Here is a 24,609-nt window from a genome sequence, read left to right on the forward strand (position 1 = left end):
GTTGGATGAATCCAGGGTTACAATTTGGAGCAAGCAACCCGAGCCCCATGGGTCCATCCTCTTTATAACAGACGTATGCATTGCATTTGTCATTCCAACACATGCAACTTTAAAAACATTTGAAGCAATAAAATGCATTGTATTTGCCATTCCAACAGATGGAGCATCACAAAAATAAACACTGCCTTTACAAATCCCATACCAAATGGGATCTAATAGAGACATGCATTGCATTTGTCATTCCAACAGTTGGTGCATCAAAAACATTAACACTGCTTTTATAAATCATACACCAAATGGCATATAACAGAGACATATGCATTGATTGTATTTGTCATTCTAACAGGTGGTGCATCACAAATATTTGTAGTAATAAAATGCCTTGCATTTGTTATTCCAACATATGGCACATCACAAACATGAACACTACTTTTACGAATCCCGTCTCAAATGGCATATATCAGAGACATATGCAATGCATTTGTCATTTCAACAGATGGTGTATCACAAACATTAACACTGCTTTTACAAATCCTGTATCAAATGGCATATAATAATGACATATACATTGCATTTGTCATTCCAACAGTTGGCACATCACAAATATTTGTAGTAATAAAATGCCTTGCATTTGTCATTCCAACATATGGCGCATTACAAACATTAACACTGCTTTTACGAATCCCATACCAAATGGTATATAACAGAGACATATGCAATGCATTTGTCATTCCAGCAGTTGGTGCATCAAAACATTAATACTGCTTTTACACATCCTATACCAAATTGCATATAACAGAGACATATGCATTGATTGTATTTGTCATTCCAACAGGTGGTGCATCACAGACATTTTTAGTACTAAAATGCCTTACATTTGTCATTCCAACAGATGGCTCATCACAATCATTTGAAGTAATGCATTTCATTACAAAATATATTCCAATACACTCCAAATGTTAATGCCGAGGTCTACGCTGATTACTTACATTTCAACTGGTTTTAGATGGGAAGTGCAGCTAGTAATAATAAGCCTAATCTTGCATCTACTGTATGTAACCAGCCTTCTGAATGTAATGGAATATCTGGATTTATGAGTGACTTGGATTTGTATTTCTCAATAAAATGTATAACGGACATCCTCACATTCTGAACTATTCTTACCGGACCACCATTTGGTGATTGCAAATTCAATAAAGAACTACATGTAATGTTTCAGTGATGTCACAAGCTTGTATTGACTTATCCAACCCCTTTACATCACATGTTAAATTAACAGCCTGGACCCCCCTGTACTCATTCCCTTCATAATTTTAAACACTTCTGTCATGTCACATCTTAATCTGAAAATTTCATCTTCTGTTCCCTTTAATCTTCCTCTTTTCAGCTTTTGGAATCTGAGCGCCCCCTCTGGCACAACACCATGTGATGTAATACGGGTACACTGAGGGCAGAGGGCACCACCTCGATGCTGTGCACAATTTAGCCTATCTAGGGGGTACTTGTTTAAATTCCACAGACGATTTTCACGTCCATCGTGAGGACACTTCTCGCAGTTCACCGGGGTCGGTTTGATAGTAAACAGACATGGAGATGCAGAGAGAGGCGAGAACAGAAAACGTGTTACTTGCTGAGGCTGCCAGCTCCAGGTCTCGCTTCACGAATGCCTTCCTCTTCTCCTCGAGCAGCTGGCTGGGAATGAGGCCTGCACTGCCACCCTTGACGTGGCATGCCTGTGGAGAGATGGGAAGACACTAATCAATAGGTGCCCTCCACCAGATCGGTGGGTAGGAGTGGGCACAATGAACATGGCACTTGCCACTCACCTGCCACCAGTTGAGGTCCTCCTGATTGACGATTTGCAGGATGTCACCAGCATTAAATGTCATGCCAGCTTCCTTGCAGGGGATTAGGTTATCGTGTGCGGGGTCATAGTCAAAGTGGCACTTCACAAACACCTGCAAGCAATGAAGGAAGATGGCAAAGTCATACCTGAACTGAGGGAATGAACTGGCACTACAACTGATCTGGTAGGAGTGGGAGAGAAAAAGGCAAACTGCAAAACCTACAGGGCTGTGCTCAGAGGAGGCAGGTGACCATGAAGCCCCCCAAGGGTCGGGGGGGGGGGGTAGGTGTGAATGCCCTTTCACCCCAGTGTAACGAACATCATTCCCACATCCAGGGCATCTGTCCATCACTGAGTGATTGGTGTTAGTTAGTTGAGTGTCTGAAAGTTTGTTTTTTTTCTCAGGCACTGCAGTCTTGGAGCCGGGGGTCTCAGTAGGTGCCCCCAGGTTTGAAGAGTGAATGCTTTTCACATCTGACCTTCCTTCTGTCTTAATCCCAAATCCCATATGGGGCTGTCGACAACCCTAAACCTGACAAAAATTATGTTTATACATAAAAATGCAGTTCACAAGACTTGATGACCCCCCACCTGCCCCCTTCCCCCCACTCACTGCCATTATGGGCTTTGCTACTGTTGACTCCCCCACACTCCCCAACCCCCTGGTCTTCAGTCTTATTCTCATGTGGCTCATCATTTGCAGCTGGCGATATGAGAAACACACCACCCTGCCAGAAGCACACACACACGCGTGCACACACGCACACACACAGGTTACCATAGCAACAAGCTCCTTGCATAAAGCCAATCGGGGCATCATGTGTAACTCTTATTAGTAGGTCTGCCCGCCTCCCCAAGTGACATCAGCAGGCCCCGCCTCCGAGGGCTGCCACCATTGGTCAGAGGAGTGCGCTATTTATAGCCAGCCAGCCAGCACAATTAGAGATTCAGCAGCTGCCTGATGGTTAGGGCCGGGTGGGCTGCAGCTCTCCAAAAAAAAAAAAAAAAAAAAAACGTGTGCAGCAGAAGAGAGACAAGACGGACAGAGGGATAGACAGGACCCCTGCACTCACTACCCTCTCGGCTCCATTGAACAATCTGTGGTTCCCCCCTGCTTTCACATGGACCCCTTATATTGATTCCGTCTCTGCAACCCCCATTCCAGACCCTAAGAATTAGATGGCCGCAGAAGCCTCTATCACGTGCTAAGGGTCTAACCTGGGGGAGTTGGCAGAGTAGGGGTGGGGATGCCATTACCTGCCGTGGTGGGTGGGGCTCCTGGTAGCTGGGCAGGATCTTGAGAACAACACTCCCACTGGCATCCTTCAGCATCTCCTGCAGCACCTTGGGGTCGCTGCCCACTTCCTTCCCGTTGACCTCTTTGATGATGTCCCCCACGTGCAGGAGGCCTTGCTGGTCAATCATGCCACCGTGCAGAATCCGGGCAATCACCAGGTCATTGTTTTCGACACGGAATGTCACCCCCTGTGGAGCACAAATTTACAGAAAGTTGTCATCTTGTAGGGGCATGGCTGGCGTGCTGTTGGGTTTATGGGCAATGCATGAGCTCTAACACATTGGGCACAGCCAGCACAATGGAGGCATGGTGCTTGTTGGTGTTGAGGAATCTGGTTCCATCAAGGACTGAGCAATCCATCTAACATGCATGCCTTTTACGACATGTGAGGAGAACCTACTGAGACATGGTGAGAACATTCACAGCCCACACAGATGCCAGATGGGTGCTTGATTTGAACTCAGGACCCTGGAGGTAGCAGTGCTAACTACTGTGCCACAGTTAGCCACCCCCACACCCCCCCATCCCTTACCTCAACCACTTTTAATCCACTTACACAATTCAGAATTGTGGGGCATCCCAACCAACTATAAACAGACCTTCAGCCTCTCATTATCAGATGGTATTTCCACATCACAAATACAGCAAGATGGCACCAGCCAAGAGATAATTGCATACATTGCATTTCTAGGGCACTTTGCCCAAGCTCACAAACACCAATGACATCTTACCAGGTGCTCTCCGGAAACCTTGCGGATGCCAACCATTCTCACAGCATCGGGTGGCACAGGCTGGTTGTTGAGTGCCGGGTCCATGAAGGCACAAGGGCTGGGTGGTGGGGTTTCATAGCTTTTTGATGCCACAGAGTCATGAGTTTCCAGTAGTGACTGTAAAGAAAACAAAAATGGAGTGAGGTTACTGGTCAGAATAAATCCAGAATATCTAAGAGGACATTGGTACTGCAACTTGCCATCGTACAGTCGTGTGACAAAGTAAGTGCACCCCATGAAATGTTTTTTTTTGTTTTAGCATATCAAGAGTTGATCTTCATTTAAACAGAAAATATAAATGGAGGTGATGTAATCTAAGAAGCTCCAAGCTACATTTATACTTACATATACATATGTATATGATATATACATACATACAGTATATACATTTATACATACTTATATATATATATATATATATATATTATATATATATATATATATATATATATATATATATATATATATACAGTATATACATTTATACATACTTATAGATATATATATATATACATATACAGTATATACATTTATACATACTTATAGATATATATATATATATACATATACAGTATATACATTTATACATACTTATAGATATATATATATACATATACAGTGTATACATTTATACATACTTATAGATATATATATATATATATATATATATATATATATAAATATATATATACATACATACATACAGTATATACTTTTTAGAAATAGCCTTAGTCAATGGGTGGGCCTCTCTGGCAGGGTCTTAAATTGGTTTGAGTTCTACCTGGCAGGTAGAAAATTCTTTGTTAGTTGTGGTAATTATACTTCAAAGACCCCTGATATTCTATATGGTGTTCCACAAGGCTCTATCCTGGGTCCGCTGCTCTTTTCGATCTCCATGCTTCCGTTAGGTCAGATTATCTCAGGGTATAACTTGAGCTACCACCAGTGGTGTAGCTAGGGGCGGGCGGAGAGGGCGGTCCGCCCCGAGCGGCACATTTTTGGGGGTGGCATTATTGGCCAAAACGCTCAGAACACTTCATGTGTAAGCAGCAGGGTTCGGAAAAATATCACTCATGAATGAAAAAAGTCAAATTCTCTAATTTTCATCCACAAATGCTTCAAAAATCATTTTCTGACAGTCCTTCTGTGACGGCATCAGACACGGCAGTTGATATTTATGAGGCAATAACAAAAATAAACAGAAACATTACACCGATAATAATTTCTAGGAAGATAAACAACTAATTCACAATGTATAATTTCGTTTCATTATCAATCCGAATGCGTTCTTGCTCATCCCCACTTATCACTTGTACACCACACCGGTTCTGGTTTTTGCAGCGTAATTATATTAAACTAATAATCAGATCACGGCTTATCAGTGCGTCTGTACTATATTCTTGTCTAGCTGATGCTTACAAATAATATGTGAAAAAAATATTGCTGTTTCTCTATATATAAATATATCTATGCAAAATGTATCTTAATTTTTCTCCATACGTCATTTTAATTTTCTATTTAAATAAATTAACATATTCAGATATGTTGGAGGGCGGTAAATTGAAGCCCCGCCCCACCCCGAGTGGCACGAACTCGAGCTACGCCACTGGCTAACACAGCTATGCTGATGACACACAGCTGTATTTATCAATAGCGCCTGATGACCCCGACTCTCTTGATTCACTGACATGGATGAGTAGTAATTTTCTCAAACTAAATAAGGAGAAAACAGAAATTTTAGTGATTGGCAAAAATGGATATAATGAGGTTATTAGAAATAAACTTGATGCATTAGAATTAAAAGTCAAGATGGAGGTAAAGAATTTAGGGGTAATTATTGACACGGACCTGAATTTTAAATCACATATTAAATCAGATTGCTAGGACAGCATTTTTTCACTTCAGAAATATAACAAAAGTTAGACCTCTCATAACATTGCAAGATGCTGAGAAATGAGTTCACGCTTTTGTTTTTAGTTGACTGACGAGATTACTGTAACACACTCCTCTCAGGACCACCTAAGAAAGACATCAATTGATTGCAACAAGTGCAGAATGGAGCTGCCAGAATTTTAACTATCCATCCATCCATCCATCCATCCATCCATTGTCTCCCGCTTATCCGAGGTCGGGTCGCGGGGGCAGCAGCTTGAGCAGAGATGCCCAGACTTCCCTCTCCCCGGCCACTTCTTCTAGCTCTTCCGGGAGAATCCCAAGGCGTTCCCAGGCCAGTCGAGAGACATAGTCCCTCCAGCGTGTCCTGGGTCTTCCCCGGGGCCTCCTCCCGGTTGGACGTGCCCGGAACACCCTCACCAGGGAGGCGTCCAGGAGGCATCCTGATCAGATGCCCGAGCCACCTCATCTGACTCCTCTCGATGCGGAGGAGCAGCGGCTCTACTCTGAGACCCCTCCCGGATGACTGAGCTTCTCACCCTATCTTTAAGGGAAAGCCCAGACACCCTGCGGAGGAAACTCATTTCAGCCGCTTGTATTCGCGATCTCGTTCTTTCGGTCACTACCCATAGCTCATGACCATAGGTGAGGGTAGGAACATAGATCGACTGGTAAATTGAGAGCTTCGCCTTGCAGCTCAGCTCCTTTTTCACCACGACAGACCGATGCAACGCCCGCATTACTGCGGATGCCGCACCGATCCGCCTGTCGATCTCACGCTCCATTCTTCCCTCACTCGTGAACAAGACCCCGAGATACTTGAACTCCTCCACTTGGGGCAGGATCTCGCTACCAACCCTGAGAGGGCACTCCACCCTTTTCCGGTTGAGGACCATGGTCTCGGATTTGGAGGTGCTGATTCTCATCCCAGCCGCTTAACACTCGGCTGCGAACCGATCCAGAGAGAGCTGAAGATCACGGCCTGATGAAGCAAACAGGACAACATCATCTGCAAAAAGCAGTGACCCAATCCTGAGCCCACCAAACCGGACCCCCTCAACACCCTGGCTGCGCCTAGAAATTCTGTCCATAAAAGTTATGAACAGAATCGGTGACAAAGGGCAGCCCCTGGCGGAGTCCAACTCTCACTGGAAACGGGTTCGACTTACTGCCGGCAATGCGGACCAAGCTCTGGCACTGATCGTACAGGGACTGAACAGCCTTATCAGGGGGGCCGGTACCCCATACTCTCGGAGTACCCCCCACAGGATTCCCCGAGGGACACGGTCGAATGCCTTTTCTAAGTCCACAAAACACATGTAGACTGGTTGGGCAAACTCCCATGCACCCTCCAGGACCCTGCTAAGGGTATAGAGCCTGGTCCACTGTTCCACGACCAGGACGAAAACCACACTGTTCCTCCTGAATCCGAGGCTCGACTATCCGACGGACCCTCCTCTCCAGGACCCCCCTGAATAGACTTTTCCAGGGAGGCTGAGGAGTGTGATCCCATCTGTAGTTGGAACACACCCTCCCGATCCCCCTTCTTAAAGAGGGGGACCACCACCCCGGTCTGCCAATCCAGAGGCACTGTCCCTGATGTCCATGCGATGTTGCAGAGGCGTGTCAGCCAAGACAGTCCTACAACATCCAGAGCCTTGAGGAACTCCGGGCGTATCTCATCCACCCCCGGGGCCCTGCCACCAAGGAGTTTTTTGACCACCTCGGTGACCTCAGTCCCAGAGATGGGGGAGCCCACCTCTGAGTCCCCAGGCTCTGCTTCCTCATTGGAAGGCATGTTAATGGGATTGAGGAGGTCTTCGAAGTACTCCCCCCACCGACCCACAACGTCCCGAGTCGAGGTCAGCAGCGCACCATCCCCACCATATACAGTGTTGACACTGCACTGCTTCCCCTTCCTGAGACGCCGGATGGTGGACCAGAATCTCCTCGAAGCTGTCCGAAAGTCATTCTCCATGGCCTCCCCAAACTCCTCCCACGCCCGAGTTTTTGCCTCAGCAACCACCAAAGCCGCATTCCGCTTGGCCTGCCGGTACCTATCAGCTGCCTCCGGGGTCCCACAGGACAAAAGGGTCCTGTAGGACTCCTTCTTCAGCTTGACGGCATCCTTCACCGCCGGTGTCCACCAGCGGGTTCGGGGATTGCCGCCACGACAGGCACCGACCACCTTACGGCCACAGCTCCGGTCAGCTGCCTCAACAATAGAGGCACGGAACATGGCCCATTCGGACTCAATGTCCCCCACCTCCCTCGGGATGTGGTCGAAGTTCTGCCGGAGGTGGGAGTTGAAGCTACTTCTGACAGGGGGCTCTGCCAGACGTTCCCAGCAGACCCTCACAACACGTTTGGGCCTACCACGCCTGACCGGCATCCTCCCCCACCATCGAAGCCAACCCACCACCAGGTGGTGATCAGTTGACAGCTCCGCCCCTCTCTTCACCCGAGTGTCCAAGACATGTGGCCGCAAGTCCGACGACACGACCACAAAGTCGATCATCGAACTGAGGCCTAGGGTGTCCTGGTGCCAAGTGCACATATGAACACCCCCTATGCTTGAACATGGTGTTCGTTATGGACAATCCGTGACGAGCACAGAAGTCCAATAACAAAACACCGCTCGGGTTCAGATCAGGGGGGCCATTCCTCCCAATCACGCCCTTCCAGGTCTCACTGTCATTGCCCACGTGAGCATTGAAGTCTCCCATCAGAACGAGGGAGTCCCCAGAAGGTATGCCCTCTAGCACCCCCTCCAGGGACTCCAAAAAGGGTGGGTACTCCGAACTGCTGTTCGGTGCATACGCACAAACAACAGTTAGGACCCGTCCCCCCACCCGAAGGCGAAGGGAGGCTACCCTCTCGTCCACCGGGGTAAACCCCAATGTACAGGCTCCAAGTTGGGGGGCAATAAGTATACCCACACCTGCTCGGCGCCTCTCACCGGGGGCAACTCCAGAGTGGTAGAGAGTCCAGCCCCTCTCAAGGAGATTGATTCCAGAGTCCAAGCTGTGCGTTGAGGTGAGCCCGACTATATCTAGCCGGAACCTCTCAACTTCGCGCACTAGCTCAGGCTCCTTCCCCTTCAGAGAGGTGACATTCCACGTCCCAAGAGCCAGTTTCTGTAGCCGAGGATCGGACCGCCAAGGTCCCCGCCTTCGGCCACCACCCAACTCACACTGCACCCGACCTCCTTGGCCCCTCCCATAGGTGGTGAGCCCATGGGAAGGGGGACCCACGTTGCCTCTTCGGGCTGTGCCCGGCCGAGCCCCATGGGTGCAGGCCCGGCCACCAGGCGCTCGCCATCGAGCCCCACCTCCAGGCCTGGCTCCAGAGTGGGGCCCCGGTGACCCGCGTCCGGGCAAGGGAAAACGCCGTCCAAAATGGTTTTTCTTCATAGGAGGTTTGTTTAACCGCTCTTTGTCTCATCCCTCACCTAGGACCAGTTTGCCTTGGGTGGCCCTACCAGGGGCATAAAGCCCCGGACAACAGAGCTCCTAGGATCATTGGGACACGCAAACCCCTCCACCACGATAAGGTGACGGTTAAAGGAGGGGAGAATTTTAACTAGGAAAAGAAAATCCAAGCACATCACCCCAATTCTGATGTCACTACATTGGTTACCTGTGTCATTTAGAATTGACGTTAAAATACTGCTTATGGTTTACAAAGCCTTAAATAATCTGCTCCATCCCATATTTCAGAATGTCTTTCGCCTTACACTCCAAATTGTAACCTTAGATCCTCAAATGAGTGCCTGCTTAGAATTTCAAGAGCTAAACTTAAAAGAAGTGGTGAGGCGGCCTTCTGCTGTTAGCCACCTAAAATCTGGAATAGCTGACCGATAGAAATTCACCAGGCTAATACGGTGGAGCACTTTAATAAACTGCTAAAAACTCATTATGTTAACATGGTTTTCTCATGGCTTCATTTTAGTCTAATCCTGATGCTCTGTATATTCAATTAGTTATCATCATCATTCATGGTGGCTCCTCTATCCATACTAACTCCTACTTTCTCTGCTGTTCTTTTTATGGTTTTCTGTGGTGGTGATCCACCCTGAATAACATGACGACTGATTGAGGTCATTTATGTCAGGTAGAATACCTAGAGGGGGCTGGGTGGTCTCGTGGCCTCAGACCCCCTGCAGATTTTATTTTTTTTTCTCCAACTGTCTGGAGTTTATTTTTGTTTTTTCTGTCTTCCTTGGCCATCGGACCTTACTTTTATTCAATGTTAATTAGTGTTACCTAATTTTATTTTCTTATTTATTTTATTTTTTTCCTTTCTTCATCCTGTAAAGCACTTTGAGCTACATCATATGTATGAAAACATGCTACAGAAACAAATGTTGTTGTTGTTGATATATACTGTACATATATACTTGATATATACATATACAGTATATACATTTATACATACTTGTACATATATACAGATAGATAGATAGATAGATAGATAGATAGATAGATAGATAGATAGATAGATAGATAGACTGCAGTGGGTGGCGCCCTGCCCAGGGTTTGTTTCCTGCTTTGCGCCCTGTGTTGGCTGTGATTGGCTCCAGCAGACCCCCGTGACCCTGTAGTTAGGATATAGCGGGTTGGATAATGGATGGATGGATATACATACTCTACATATACATATATATACTTAATAAGTCCACATATGCTAACTTTTCACAGGGTGTACTTACTTTTTCACATAACAGTACGTGGGAACCGAGAAGTCTGCTCTACTTTTGATGACCTCTTAAAGAGGAAGCAATTATCCCTGATCTGCTATTAACATTTTACAGGTGACGCCAATGCAGAAAAATAAAAGCCCGAGTGAAATGTTCCACGTAGAATGGGGGAAGAAATACCAACCTGGAAGTGAGGCTCTGTCAAGATCCGCGCCAGCTCGTCTGCCATGCTGTTTATGCCCACCAGAGGCGAGATGTCCACCAGGATATCCTGGACCAGCTCGAGATTGTTATCACGAACCGCCTCCAGTTTGGTCTCTTCCAGCTTCTCATGGGCCTTGTGGAAAAGAAAAAAATGGAAATAAAAAAAAAAAAAACATTGAAGACGTAGGTGATGAGCTCCTAATGAAAACAAAGTGGCTCACTTTGGGCGAATAATAATATTAAAAATAATAATAAATTTTATTTACAGGCGCCTTTCAAGGCACTCAAGGACACCTTACAGAACACATGAATAACAACAGCCACAATTTAAAATTAATAGAATATTACAGTACAATAAAACCAGAATAAATCTCTCTATTATTAAAAAAAAAAATAGGAGACGAGACGAGATGTGACTTTCTCAGAGAGACACTTTAATGTCCCGCGAGACGAGATTTTGTGCCATGAGATGTAACCAGGCCCGGGGCCGGAAATAAAAGACAAAGAGTAGATGACAAAGTAGAACATCGTAAAGAATTCAAAAACGTTGGTGCGATACACGTGCAGAGCAGGTTAGAGATAATGGAAGTACTAAAATTTGAAAGTCTCATAAAAATGAGAGTAAAGATCGTATTAGTGCAAACAAATGAAAATTATTACTCGGTGAAATAACAGAACAGCATAAAGAGATTGAATATATGGACATAGGTCTGCGGTGGGTTGGCACCCTGCCCGGGATTGGTTCCTGCCTTGTGCCCTGTGTTGGCTGGGATTGGCTCCAGCAGACCCCCGTGACCCTGTGTTTGGATTCAGCGGGTTGGAAAATGGATGGATGGATGGATGGACATAGGTGATGTGACAGAAGTATGTGGATATTGTTTGGCTTTAAACTTTAAGTCGGAGACTTGTAGATCGTCTCATTCGTGTTGCCATCAGGGAAAAGTAGTGTTACCGCCTAATGAAGAGGCGTATCCGCGAGAATTAAAAGATGTGTTATTTGGTGAAAGTGAAATCCACATATGCAAGCGGCAGAGACACAAAGTTGCTGGTGTGTAGCGCAGACGTAGGGGCTGGCGAGCAAAAGTGAGCAGGGGCGAAGCCCCCTAGTACAATAATAAAATTGAATTTAAATTTATCAGCAGAGTAAGCCAGCTTTGTTTTAAGGTGGGATTTAAAGGCAGGAAGGGAGTCAATTTTAGGAATGTCATGTAGGTGAGGGTCCCAGAAAGCTCTAAACCCCATGGAAGTCAAGCAAGCAGGAGGGATAATAAGATTAACAGAGGAGGAAGACCTAATGGTACAGGAGGGAATGGAGATGTGAAGAAGATCAGAACGATAAGGAGGTGCCCGATTATGGAGGGTCTTGTAAGTGATAAGCAGCCTCTTCAGATCAGGGAGCCAGTGAAGCTGCTGGAGGACTGGAGTGACGTGTTCAATGGAGGGGCTCTGGTAATAAATATGAGCTGCTGCAGCTTTCTGAACCAACTGGAGTTTGTAAAGGAGTTTGTGAGGAAGACCAGAAATGTTAGAATTACAATAATTGATACGAGATGTGATCAGAGTGTGAACAAGAAGAGCAGTGCAGGGAGCTGAAAGAGACGGGCGTAAACAGCTGATGTGACATCGATGGTAGTATGCACGCCGAGTGACCTTATTAATATGCGGCTCACATTTTAAGGTGCTGTCGAGAAAAACACCTAAGATCTTAACCTGGGAGGAAGAAGAGAACAGACAGTGACATCTGATCACATTTGTCCAAATCAGATGGAGTTCCAACCAGAAGCACCTCCTGCTCTATCATTATTTCATGTAAGAACATTAGCAGACAGCCATGATTTAACATCCTGCAGACAGTCAGAGAGGGAAGAAGGTGGGAGAGTGGAATCAGGCGTAGGACTGGGGGGTCTTCAGCATAACCGTGAAAATGAATTTCACATTTCCTAAAGATGTGACCAGGAGGCAGGAGATAAATAATCAATCAAAGGGGGCCAAAGACAGAGCCCTGGGGGACCACCACTAACAACCGGACAGACTTTAGTTGTACAAACTGTGTACGATGCGAGAGATAAGATTTAAACTAAACTAGACAATAACAACAATCGATTTGAATCTCTCAAGGAGGACATCACCAGAGATTGTGTCGACGGCAGAGGGGGCACAAGTGGGGTCAACAGGCCCCAGTCAGCTGCCATCAGCAGGTCTTTAGTGAACAGGAGGTTCCCATCACTGTTGTTTCTGATCTTCTAACATTTCGTCAGTTTCTATCTCCTAAACTTCACCACCCCACACCCTGAAAGACAGTGAACAGCTGCAGTGCATCCTTATCTTGGAAATGTCCCAAAAAGGTGCCATAATAATAAGACAAGTCACTATATGAGATAAGGGCCTTCACAGACCCCCTTAATTACAATCTAAGGGTCTAGAATGGCACAGCCTGTCCCAGCAGCCTCAGTCACAAGGCAGGAATCAGAGCCCTCTCACAAAAACTGGACACCCCAATTCACTCAACACACGTATGTTTGGGGATGCAGGTTGCAAAACCCCACAAGAACATGGGAAGAACAAGCAAACTCCACATGGGAGAAGGAGCAGCCCAGGATTAAACTCGGGACACAGCGTCCATGAGGCACAGCACAAAATGCAGCTTTGTCCAAGGGCCGCCTCGGGGTTGTTGACGGCTTTTATTAAGGCCCATTACCGTGGAGTCACTTCAGGGACCAAACTGACCTGGAAAGCCACTTTCCCGTAAGGCTTGCATGAAAATCAAACAAACAAGAAATTTCCGCCTGGCATTGCAGAAAGAACTGGAATTGCCGTCCTAATGATTTCTGTTTGGCTTATTCAAACAGTCCTTTTTATTACATCACTGCGTGACAGATGGAGGACGTGTGTGCGCGGTGGGCTCAACGAAACGGAAGGACGGGAGTCGGTGATGGGGGGGGGGGGGGTCGCCATTATCTCTCAGACCTGCCACCAAAGCACAAAACTCCGGGGAGTCAGGAGGCCAGAACCCCCTAAACGAAAGTAATCCTTTAGACCCCCCTGAACGTTAAAAATTTGTGTGTGGTTTGGGGCCCTGCATAAAAAACAATGAAGACCATACTATGGTGTTATAAATCACTCTCTGCCCATTATGAGTATCAGGCTCAAATGCAAACTCACCAGAAGACCCCTTTTGTGGAGGGGGGGTCTCGGAGTTCGGCTTCACAGCCCTGCTGGGTGCCGTGGGTGACGCTGTGTGACGCTGCAGGGAGACGTTGGGATTTTTATTTTCCTTATAGCCCGGAAGTACTCCCAAGTCACAGGGACAGAAGAACAAGTACTTCCGGGCTGAAGAAAAATAGAAGTCTTCATCTGACCCGTAATGCTATTAAATCACATGGACAGAAGGACAGGAGCACTTCTGGGTCAAGGACTATATAAAGGACTATGGGAGTCCCAGCAAGCCGAGCCAGAGTTGGGAGGGTGTGTGACGGAGCTGCTGGGAGTGGAGGATTATTGTATTATTATTAATTATTGATATTTGGGAATTGTGGCGATTGTGGTGCTTTGTGCACTTTATTTAAGAAAAGAATTAAAAATTATACTTGGTGCTTTTATACGTCCATCCATCCATCCATTTTCCAACCCGCTGAATCCAAACACAGGGTCACGGGGGTCTGCTGGAGCCAATCCCAGCCAACACAGGGCACAAGGCAGGAACCAATCCTGGGCAGGGTGCCAACCCACTGCAGGACACACACAAACACACCCACACACCAAGCACACACTAGGGCTAATTTAGAATCGCCAATCCACCTAACCTGCATGTCTTTGGACTGTGGGAGGAAACCGGAGCGCCCGGAGGAAACCCACACAGACACGGGGAGAACATGCAAACTCCACGCAGGGAGGACCCGGGAAGCGAACCCAGGTCCCTAGGTCTCCCAACTGCGAGGCAGCAGCGCTACCCACTGCGCCACCGTGCCGCCTCCTGAAAGTCTGCCTGTTGGGTTTCACAGGGCAACAGCGCCCTCTTGCGTCCATTTATTGACAGTGTGTAAACACGATAAGTTGAGTACGCTTTCACTTAACTCAACCGAATTTTGCATGCAAGTATTAGGTACAAAATGTAGCTTGCTATCAACTTTTAAGGTATATCTGCTAACCGGAAGTGGTACCTTTTTATTCATGCAGCTGCAGAGTCCGGTTTATTCAACTTTATGTTTATAATAATTGTTCAATATATTATGAAGTTGATTTGATGTTGATGCAGCTGGGCTAAAATTTAAGGCGAATCCCCCAACCTGGGCGCCTTAGTTTAATGTCAGAAGACCAAGCTGTTCTAACATTCAACCCCAACCGGACCCCTTTCCCCAGAACAGGATATTGCTTGCCCAACCCATTTTTTTCCCAGGCCTACCCGCTTTGCAGAGTCTGATGCATTGTAGTGGGCGTGCCCAGCACTTGCCAGCCAAAGTGGGTTCCTGTCTTGTGTTCCCAAAGTGACTGGCTTCATTGCCCCTCGCCCGTAACTGGATTTAAGTAAAGCAGGTTCAAAAATGATATGTGGACCACTTAGGCATTCTTTCTTTTTTATTTTCTCGTATACAAAGTACAGGAAAAGTATTGCAATCGTCCAAAAATTAGACTTCAAGATTTTGATTAGTCTTAACATTTTAGAACTCCTTGAGCCCGAAAATACCATTTTTGGAATTATCTGTCTGCGGTAGGTTGGCACCCTGCCCAGGATTGGTTCCTGCCTTGTGCCCTGTGTTGGCTGGGATTGGCTCCAGCAGACCCCCGTGACCCTGTGTTCGGATTCAGGGGGTTGGAAAATGGATGGATGGATAGATGGAATTATCTGTATGTGTGTGTGAACATAAACACGATAACTTGAGTACGCTTTCACTTGGGTCAACCAAATTTTGCATACAAGTATTAGGTACAAAACATAGATTTCTATCAACTTTTGAGCTATTTCCGCTAACCGGAAGTGATACTTTTTTATTCATGTAGCTGCAGAATCCAATTTATTCAACTTAACTTTTATAATAATTGTTCAATATTTTATTAATTGGATTTGATTTGTTGTTGATGGTTCTTTGATGTACATATTATAAAAATGTAATCATTGTCTTGCGGTTTACTCCTCAAATTTCCATCCTAATATCAAGTCCAGGGGAGACCATTCCCGATTTTTTCTAAGACCACCGTCAAGATGTTTTGGTGACCTGAGCAGACCAACATGACCGAGACCTTCACCTTTCCTTATTTTCAGCTTAGCTGGTCTTGTTTTGTGTCTCATTATTGTTTGGCTGCTCATTAAGGAAAAAGAAACAACTAAGGGGGTCAAAGTCACGTCAATTAAAAGGAAGGCAAAACAAGTTAATCAGCAGCAAAAACGGCTCACTAATTAAGAAGATGGTCCACCAGGTCCTGAGTTGTTCTAGATGGTCAAGTTCAAATCAAGCTGTATCGTGTTTGCTATGACTGAGCTATACAGGAGTTAAAGAGTTGATTATCCAAACAGCCATCTGCATTTAGCTCCAGCAGCTTAGCTCTTCTCAGTTCTTATCAGCACAGCGGCCTATGATTTTAGTCTTACTGGATGCTGGGGTAACAAGCAATTATTAATTGAACGGTTCAGTTTCTCATATGTGAGTCACTTCTGTACAGTGACTGGATGTAGACCGCGACCAGTCTGCTATGACCCCCAGGTCCTTCCCATAAGGGGTACTTTTACATTTCAGTCTCGTACATAAATAAAGTCTTGCTAGAAAGGACGCCACCATATGCCAGTCTTGTAGCTGGAGAGCAGAATGCTGGTGCATGCCACTTTTCTTTAGGGTAGTGGTGGTCCCTATGGACTCTGTGCCCACCGTGAGCTGTAAGCCATCACACTTGCCATGTGCTGCCCTCAAAGAAACATCAGAAAAGAGCAAAGCCAAATGTCTTACTATTGGACTTTCCATGATTCCCTTGAGGAAGATCAGGTCCAGGTCATTTGCAACTGTAGAATTGGGGACGTCACTCAGTGTGTCCACTCCTTGCTGCATAGCTGGAAGAAAGAAAGAAAGAGAGAAAGAAAAGGAAAATAAATAAGTGAGGCTAAAAGGGGACACCATTGTATACCTTGGTGACGGGTGAGAATTTCAGTTGCAACAAAGTGAAGGATGGTTCTCAACTTAAAGCCATTGTGCTTATGTCCTGTGACCCAGAACTGAATAAGCGAGCGTAGAAAATGCGATGGACAAGGCAGGCTGCTGCTCCCAGATGAACGGGAACAAAAAGGAAATGTTCTAAGTGTCCAAAATCTCCGTTTCCTAGAAGTCAGTTGCTCTACTGCTATGTCTGCATTTTGTGTCCCAAGTCCTCTACATGTGGAGTTTCAAAGTTCTCCCCGTATCTCTGTTGGGTTCCCTCCCACAATTGGCATTATTAAATTGGCCCTAGTTGGTGTTTTTGTGTTCACCCTACGGTGAACTGCCACCCCATCCAGGTGTCGATCCTACCTTGTGCCCAATGCCTGCAGGGTTAGGCTCCGGCTACCCCATGGATGGATGGATTCATTTAAGAATCTTCAGGAACACAAAAGGAGACATCATTGAAAATGAGAAAGAAATAGCAAATGAACTGAATAAATATTTCACCCAAGTATTTGTAAAGGAGGAAACAAATGGAGTGCTCCAAGCAGAACTAAAAGCAACTTCTGAGTTCACAAATTTCAAAATAGATGAGTCAGATGTGTGTCAAGCCCTCGATACATTGGAGACTAATAAAGCTCTCCACCGATTTGGGCTTTACGGCACAGTGGCCAGCCAGAGGCCTCTCCTCGGTAAAAGACGTAGAAAGTCCTGCTAAGAGTTTGTGAAAAGGCACCTACGGGACCCTCAGGCTGTGAGAAACCAGACTCTCTGGTCTGAAGAAACCAAGATTGGTGTCACTTCCAGAGGAAAGCGGGTACCACTCATCTCCTATGCAACACCAATTGTAACAGCTAGGGGTCGCTGTTGCCCCTTTAAACCCAAATGGCAGATGTGTTGTACACAGGTTAAAAATAGCAAGAAGATCTTTTAATTCTTTTCTTCCTATAGTAGTGCCCTCAAGCACCTCCGCCACAATTAACAGGCACACAATAACAATACAATACTCTCTCCTCCACACGTCCCAGCAAGTTCTGTCCTACACCTCCAGGACTCCAGCATGCTTGCTGGGTTCCCAGCATTTCTTTATATAGTCCTTGACCTGGAAGTACTTCTAATGAAGAACTGGCTTTTTCTTCAGCCCGGAAGTACTTCATTGCTCCCGTCCTTGTGACTTAGGAGGATTTCCGGACTACGGATGAGGCATGGCTCCTCCGGACCTCTCACAGCTCCTCCTGGCGGCACCCATGGTACCCAACAGGGCTGAGAAACCAAACTCCAAGTCCCAGGATGCCCTGCGGGTATCCGGGGCACCGCTACACTGCAGTGGAGCTGCCACCTAGCGTTTTGGGGGAGGCAGTATCCAAAAGTAGCTGCCTCCCCCCCCATCCTTCTATCCTCAGGGCTTCCCAGCCGGGTTGAGCTGCCGGCCGTCTATCACACAATCCAAAGGTGATGGCATTGTGATGGCAGCATCAGGAACTGGGAAACTAGATAGAGTTGAGGGTAAGTGGAACAGAGCAAAGAACAGAGACGTTCTTAATGAAGACCTGCTCAGCACGCTTTGGACCTCAAACTGGACTGGAGGTTCATCTTCTGACAGGACAAAGCAAAGGTTACACAGGAAGGACTGAGGGACAACTCTGAGAATGTCCTTGAGTTGACCAGCGAGAGCCTTGGCTTGATCCCAATTGAACATCTCTGGAGAGACCTGAAAATGGCTGTCCAAACCTTGAGAGGATCTCCTCCAAGGCATTGATAAAGTGGATCCAGCAGAGTTCTCTAAATTAAACGGTGAATCGTGTAGCCGGGGACATCAGTGGAAATTCAGGGGAAAGAGCGTCTAGGACTGGGGCCAGGAAACACTTCTTTACTCAGAGTTGAGAGAATCTGGAAGAAACTGTCGAGGCACGGAGTTGAAGCAGAAAAACTCACCACTTTGAAGAAGGATCTGGAGGAGATGCTGGGACAGCCGAGCTCTTAGCTGAACAAAGAAGCTTGACAGGCTGAATGGTCTCCTCTTGTTTGTCAAATTTCTTATGTTCTCAAAGGTCTAGAACACAGCTAGGATGATTTAATATAGTGCCTTTACATGGGGAACACAATCCCAAGGTCCATTTTAACCGCATTTTTTTTAGTTCTGTGATTTGACAAATTTAACAAACTTCTGACGGTGACGCCTATCATTCCCTTAGTCTCATTACCTGCAGTTCTGGCCTTGGCCACTTGAGGGGGCCCTGCTGTCTGCTCAGCACAGCAATGGCAGACCGGGCACCATGGATGTGCCCTCTGCTCTTTTCTTTTATGGAGCTTCTGTGTCCCCCAGTGGCCTTGGCCCTGTAGCAAGAAGGTCATTTGTGCCAAATGTAATTTCACAAAGCCATGCAGAGAGAGAGAGAGAGAGAGACTGCCAGGGACACTGACAAATGACAGCCGTAAGTCAGGTTAGACAGAAAACACGTGAAGGACACAAGCAGGTTATTTTAAAAGTTGCTGATATCTGCTTGACCAATATGGGTAAAAAACCCAAAGTCTGTGAAGGTATTTATAACCAGCCAGTTCTTCTGGTAGTCGCCCATATCTGACACACAGACGTGTGGTCAGGGGAGGCAGTTGAGGTCATTGTGAAAAGTAAAAAAAAAAAAAAAACTAATAATGATAACATAAAATAATTTTGTCCACTGGTCTGTGCTATAAAGTAGTTTTCTGTATGACTGCAAGAATTTTGATCATTTTTATAGTCAAAATCGCTGAATTTGTGCATTTCCTGCTCAAACACAGGGGAGAAACGCGAGGTGCAGCAGAGACGAGCCTCACCTCCCCTCGGACTGCGCTCCCTCACACACTGCAGGGTTGATGTGTGTAATTGGCGCGTGCCTGTTGCTGTCTCTCTGTATGTCGCCAATATAAGGTTTGCAGACACATTTATTGTACACCCTGACTTTCCACCATCTGGCTAATATCTTTAATTAATGTGTTTGACATATTTAGTCAGAGCCGGCCTTAAGGCGAAGCGAACGAAGCAACCGCTTTGGGCACACAGCTGGAGGGGGCCCACTGCGCCCAAGGTTTTTTTTTTTTTCCTGTGATGCGACGCTGCTGCGGAGGGCCCAATGGAGCAACAGACTCCTTCACTCCAACCTCTATTACTAATTTTTTTATATATATGTAATTCACGGGCAACATATTCCATCACCTAATCACTCCACGTGGACATCTCCACTCGGCACTCCAATCTTCATTACGTTTCACTCAGGCCTGCGCGCCTGTTGCCACCTCCACGGCTCATCTGTGCCTCTGTCCTCAGTAGGCGGCCACTTACGCTTCAGTCAGGGCCGCTCCGCCGCACTGCATTCTCGACAGGACATAAAAGGGGCCCTTCTCTTCGTAAAGCCATCACTTTCCTTCATATCAATATATTTCCATTTTGTTAGAAAGAACGTCTTGTAGATAGTAGTTAGGCCTTGCCGAATTTCCACAGTTTGAAATTATTGTATAATACAATACAATGTCAGTGTGTTACGGTTACGGTTGTCAGTGTCAAACGAAAATCGTCAAAAAGTGATGGTTGTAGATGCCGGGAAAACGTATATCTGCAGCTCAGAATGCAGGAAATCGCTTGGCGGCCGGAGCTCTGCCCCAGACCCCCTAGCTGCAGGGGTCCTCGGCATCAGTTTGCTTCAGGCCCAAAATTGTCTAAGGCCGGCTTTGATTTTAGTCTTGCTGATCAGACATGAAACTGCAGTGAAAAGGCACAAGGTGAGGCAGACAGTACTGTGCCGCCCTGAAGGGGGCGCGTGTGAGCCCAACATGTGCTCGTTGCCGCTGTTCTACGCAGAGGCGCCGATAAGTTAGCGATATCAGAAAGTCGAGTGCACTGTTTAGTTTTATTTTTTGATCCAACTGACTGCCAAAATGGAAGATTAAGACAAAACTAAAGGAAAATATGGAGGAGTTTTACATGAAAGTGACGGAGATTGTCATGGAGAAGGACAGGCGCATGGACTTCATTGACAAATAAAGGTAAGACCATAAATGGTTTTCAATGTTATAAAAAATGGAACCAGACTAAGAAATAAAACCTTAAATAAAATATTATTTTGTTTTTCTTGTTATCCTTTTGTTGAACAGTCTCTATTAAAATTGATTAAACCATCAGAATTAAAAGTTTTTAAAAACAACTAAATATTTCAATTAAGGTGAAAATTGAAATCCATTTTTTGTACATTACACTATACTTTCATTTGTATTGGATGAGTGTGAATTGTGGAATTGCAACGGCAAACCGAGAACACATGGAGGGTGAGGAGCAACTGCGCTCTCACTATAAATGTAACGTTCTTTCTTTGCCAAATATGCGTCTTACCTCTGTGTGTGTAAAGAATGTTGATGAGATATGAAACATAACCAGTAGTCAATGTGCCAACTGAATAGTGAATAAGCGACTCTTATGGGTTCATATATTTGTAAATCTAACTCTGAAGGAGTCCGTGCCTCACCAGCCATGAACCTCAGCGCACGTCACTGCCGCCATGGGTACAAAAAGGATGGTATTGGTTGTAATCAGTTCTGTATCAAGAAACAAAGAGCGCCCCCTGCTGGATACAGGCCCACACCCCAATAGCTGCATAGCTCCAGGACACCTGAATGCTGCTGAGTTTTAGGTGGCTGGTTCACCCAGCATCAAGTGACCAATTCAGCACTGGCCATGCTGGGAATCCAGTCTGGAGAGCTGCAACTTATTAAATGCCCATCTTACCAATAGATTTATATATATAATTAACATCACTGCTTATGTTTCATTCTCTGAATGTGTATGCTGATAATGTGACTGTCTTATCATTCGGAGAGGAGCTATATAACATAAAGAATGATTGAGTCTTGTTGTTGGGATGTCACGTCAGCATTCTTAACACTCTCCTGACTAAATCGCATCCGACTGGCATAACAGTCCTGGGCACATCTCTGCCCACATTTTAAATCTGTGCACAACTCACGTCGGCATCGTTCTCAGCACGCTGGACGGCTCCTCAGTCCCCGAGAGGCACAGCGGCTAATTAAAAACAGAGCGTCGGTAACAAGGCACCAGCCACTGACAGCGCAGGGTGATTTGTTACCATGGGAACAGTGAGCCGCAGCAATGACCCAACGGCCTGGTCAGCGCCTCACCACTCACTGACTTGATGAGTCTTTGTTGCCTGCAAACGGACGTCGCGATACGGACGAGAAGACCTGAGGGCAAACATTTCATATAGAGTGACGCGGGGGGAAAAAAATCAACAGTCACCTTTGTCACATATGGCACCTTTCTCAGGTTGAGGCTTCGTTGTTAATTTAATGTCGTGCCAATCTTCCAGTGGGCCATCGGAACAAGATGAAGCAGCTTGCATGTGGACTGCCAAAGGGTTGCAAGTGGCAGGCCACAAAGGGCAGAGAAAGACAGGAAGGTAAATTTAAATTTATATAGCGCCTTCAGTACTAGGGTGTTGTACCGTGTTAGCCATTATGAATGTAGAATAAAGCCAAGCAAAATGACACCTTTTATTGGCTAACTAAAAAGTTTACAATATGCAAGCTTTCGAGGCAACTCAGGCCCCTTCTTCAGGCAAGATGTGCCCAGGACTGTTATGCCAGTCGGATGCGATTTAGTCAGGAGAGTGTTAAGAATGCTGACGTGACATCCCAACAACAAGACTCAATCATTCTTTATGTTATATAGCTCCTCTCCGAATGATAAGACAGTCACATTATCAGCATACACATTCAGAGAATGAAACATAAGCAGTGATGTTAATTATATATATAAATCTATTGGTAAGATGGGCATTTAATAAGTTGCAGCTCTCCAGACTGGATTCCCAGCATGGCCAGTGCAGAATTGGTCACTTGATGCTGGGTGGAGCAGCTGGAGCTATGCAGTTATTGGGGTGTGGGCCTGTATCCAGCAGGGGGCGCTCTTTGTTTCTTGATGCAGAACTGACTACAACCAATACCATCCTTTTACATCTTGCCTGAAGAAGGGGCCTGAGTTGCCTCGAAAGCTTGCATATTGTAATCTTTTTAGTTAGCCAATAAAAGGTGTCATTTTGCTTGGCTTTTCTTTATAGCGCCTTCACAAAGTCTTCAGACCCCTGCACTTTTTACACATTTTGTGGTGTTGCAGCCTTGTGCTAAAATCAGTTACATTAATTCTTTTTTGTCCCCTCATCAAGCAACACTCAACATCGCCAGGCTGGAGTTTAGAAACTGTTGGAAATGTATTAAAAACAAAAAAAAACCTAAAGCTCACCTTGACACAACGATTCGGACCCTTTGCTATGATACTTGCATCCCATTCTATTGATCGCCATTGAGATGTTTGTACATCTTGTTTGGAGACCGCCCGTGGTGGCTCTGGGGGGGTAGAGTGGTGGCTCTGAGGCTAAAGACCTGTGCTGGTATCTGGAAGGCTGCCAGTTCAAATCCTACTACTGCCAGAAGGAATCCTACTCCATTGGACACCTCGAGCCGAGACCCTTAACCTGGGAATTGCTCCAGAGGTGCTGTACAATGGCTGACCCTACACTCTGACCTCCAAAGATCATGCGAAAAGACAATTTCCCCTTTGGGATTAGTAAAGTACAATTACATCCCGTAAGGATTTGGAAAGTGACACAATCTTCATCATTTTGTCTCTCTGTGCGCCACCACAATGGTTTTGAAATGAAGCAACCAGGAAACTTGCAGTTTTAATCCAAAGGGTTTAACAGACACATTGTATGAGCCATTCAGAAAAGACAGCCATTTGTATACATGGTCCGCTCATTTTCAGGGGCTCAAATGTATTTGGACAATCCTAAATATTAAGATCAGTTTTAATATTTGTTTGAAAATCCTTTGCAGTCAATAACTGAAGTTTGTGATCCCACCCCACTGATGTCTTTGCCAGGCCAGCCATCTTCAGGAGCTGCTTGTCTGTTGGACTTTCTGCCAACAGTTTTGTTTCCAGCAAATAAACTGCATAGTCCAGTTGGGTTGAGGTCAGTTGATTGACTTGTCCATCGAAGAATATTCCACTATTTTGTGTTGAATACCACTTGGTTTGCTGTCCCAGTATGTTTTGGCTCGTTGTCCATCTGTACTATGAAGTGTCGTCCTGTCAGTTTTGCTGCCTTTGTCTGACTCTGAGCAGACAGTATGGCACCCTGGACACTTCAGAACTCATCCTGCTACTTCTATGAGCAGTCATGTCATCAATAAACACCAGTGACACGCTAACATTGGCAGTCACGCATGTTCAGGCCATAGCTCTGCCTCCACCATGTTTCACAGGTGATGTGGTACTCATCAGGAGCCTCGTGTATAAACGGTGCATGCGCACAAAAATGTTGCGTAAGAATGTTTCCACACTCAAATCGCGATGTATAAAACCTAAACTTGGTGTAAAGCCACACACATTTCCATGGCAGCTCATACCCTGGCGTACGCAAGTTCTGCGCTCGGTTTTGCAAACTGGCGGCACCCAGCGTCAAAGCAATGCTACTGTTCCAGTGTGGTTTCCTTTTCTTTTTCAGATCCACATCCCTGACATGGCTTTATAAATACACTGAAATTAACCGCATATCGTTTATTAGTTTAAGGCATCTGATTGTAATTAACCTGTAACAATATAATGGTCCAGGGGATATCCAAAGTATTCCAAATACCATAGCTGCTTTAGCGTTGTTACTCTTCACTGTACCTTCTTCTTTCAGCTGCTCCCGTTAGGGGTTGCCACATCGGATCATCTTTTTCCA

At 45.8% G+C, this 24,609-nt stretch overlaps 1 protein-coding gene and 1 long non-coding RNA gene across 2 annotated transcripts in view; one reads left to right on the top strand and one right to left on the bottom strand.

Moving 5' to 3' along the window:
* Window positions 1–24,609, top strand: part of LOC127530171 (uncharacterized) — a 178,409-nt gene that overhangs the window by 146,576 nt on the left and 7,224 nt on the right. The window lies entirely within an intron of this gene.
* The window catches only part of LOC114664816 (MAGUK p55 subfamily member 2-like), a 60,715-nt gene that overhangs the window by 10,886 nt on the left and 25,220 nt on the right, over window positions 1–24,609 (bottom strand). The window contains exons 2-7 of the mRNA XM_028819099.2: window positions 16,649–16,749; window positions 10,690–10,842; window positions 3,875–4,030; window positions 3,104–3,331; window positions 1,827–1,958; window positions 1,628–1,733 (exon numbers count right to left, since the gene is read on the bottom strand). Of these exons, the coding sequence (XP_028674932.1) occupies window positions 1,628–1,733; window positions 1,827–1,958; window positions 3,104–3,331; window positions 3,875–4,030; window positions 10,690–10,842; window positions 16,649–16,749 (876 nt within the window). The remainder of the gene's footprint in view (window positions 1–1,627; window positions 1,734–1,826; window positions 1,959–3,103; window positions 3,332–3,874; window positions 4,031–10,689; window positions 10,843–16,648; window positions 16,750–24,609) is intronic.

This window comes from Erpetoichthys calabaricus, chromosome 14 (assembly GCF_900747795.2).
Source record: "Erpetoichthys calabaricus chromosome 14, fErpCal1.3, whole genome shotgun sequence".
Lineage (NCBI taxonomy): Eukaryota > Metazoa > Chordata > Cladistia > Polypteriformes > Polypteridae > Erpetoichthys > Erpetoichthys calabaricus.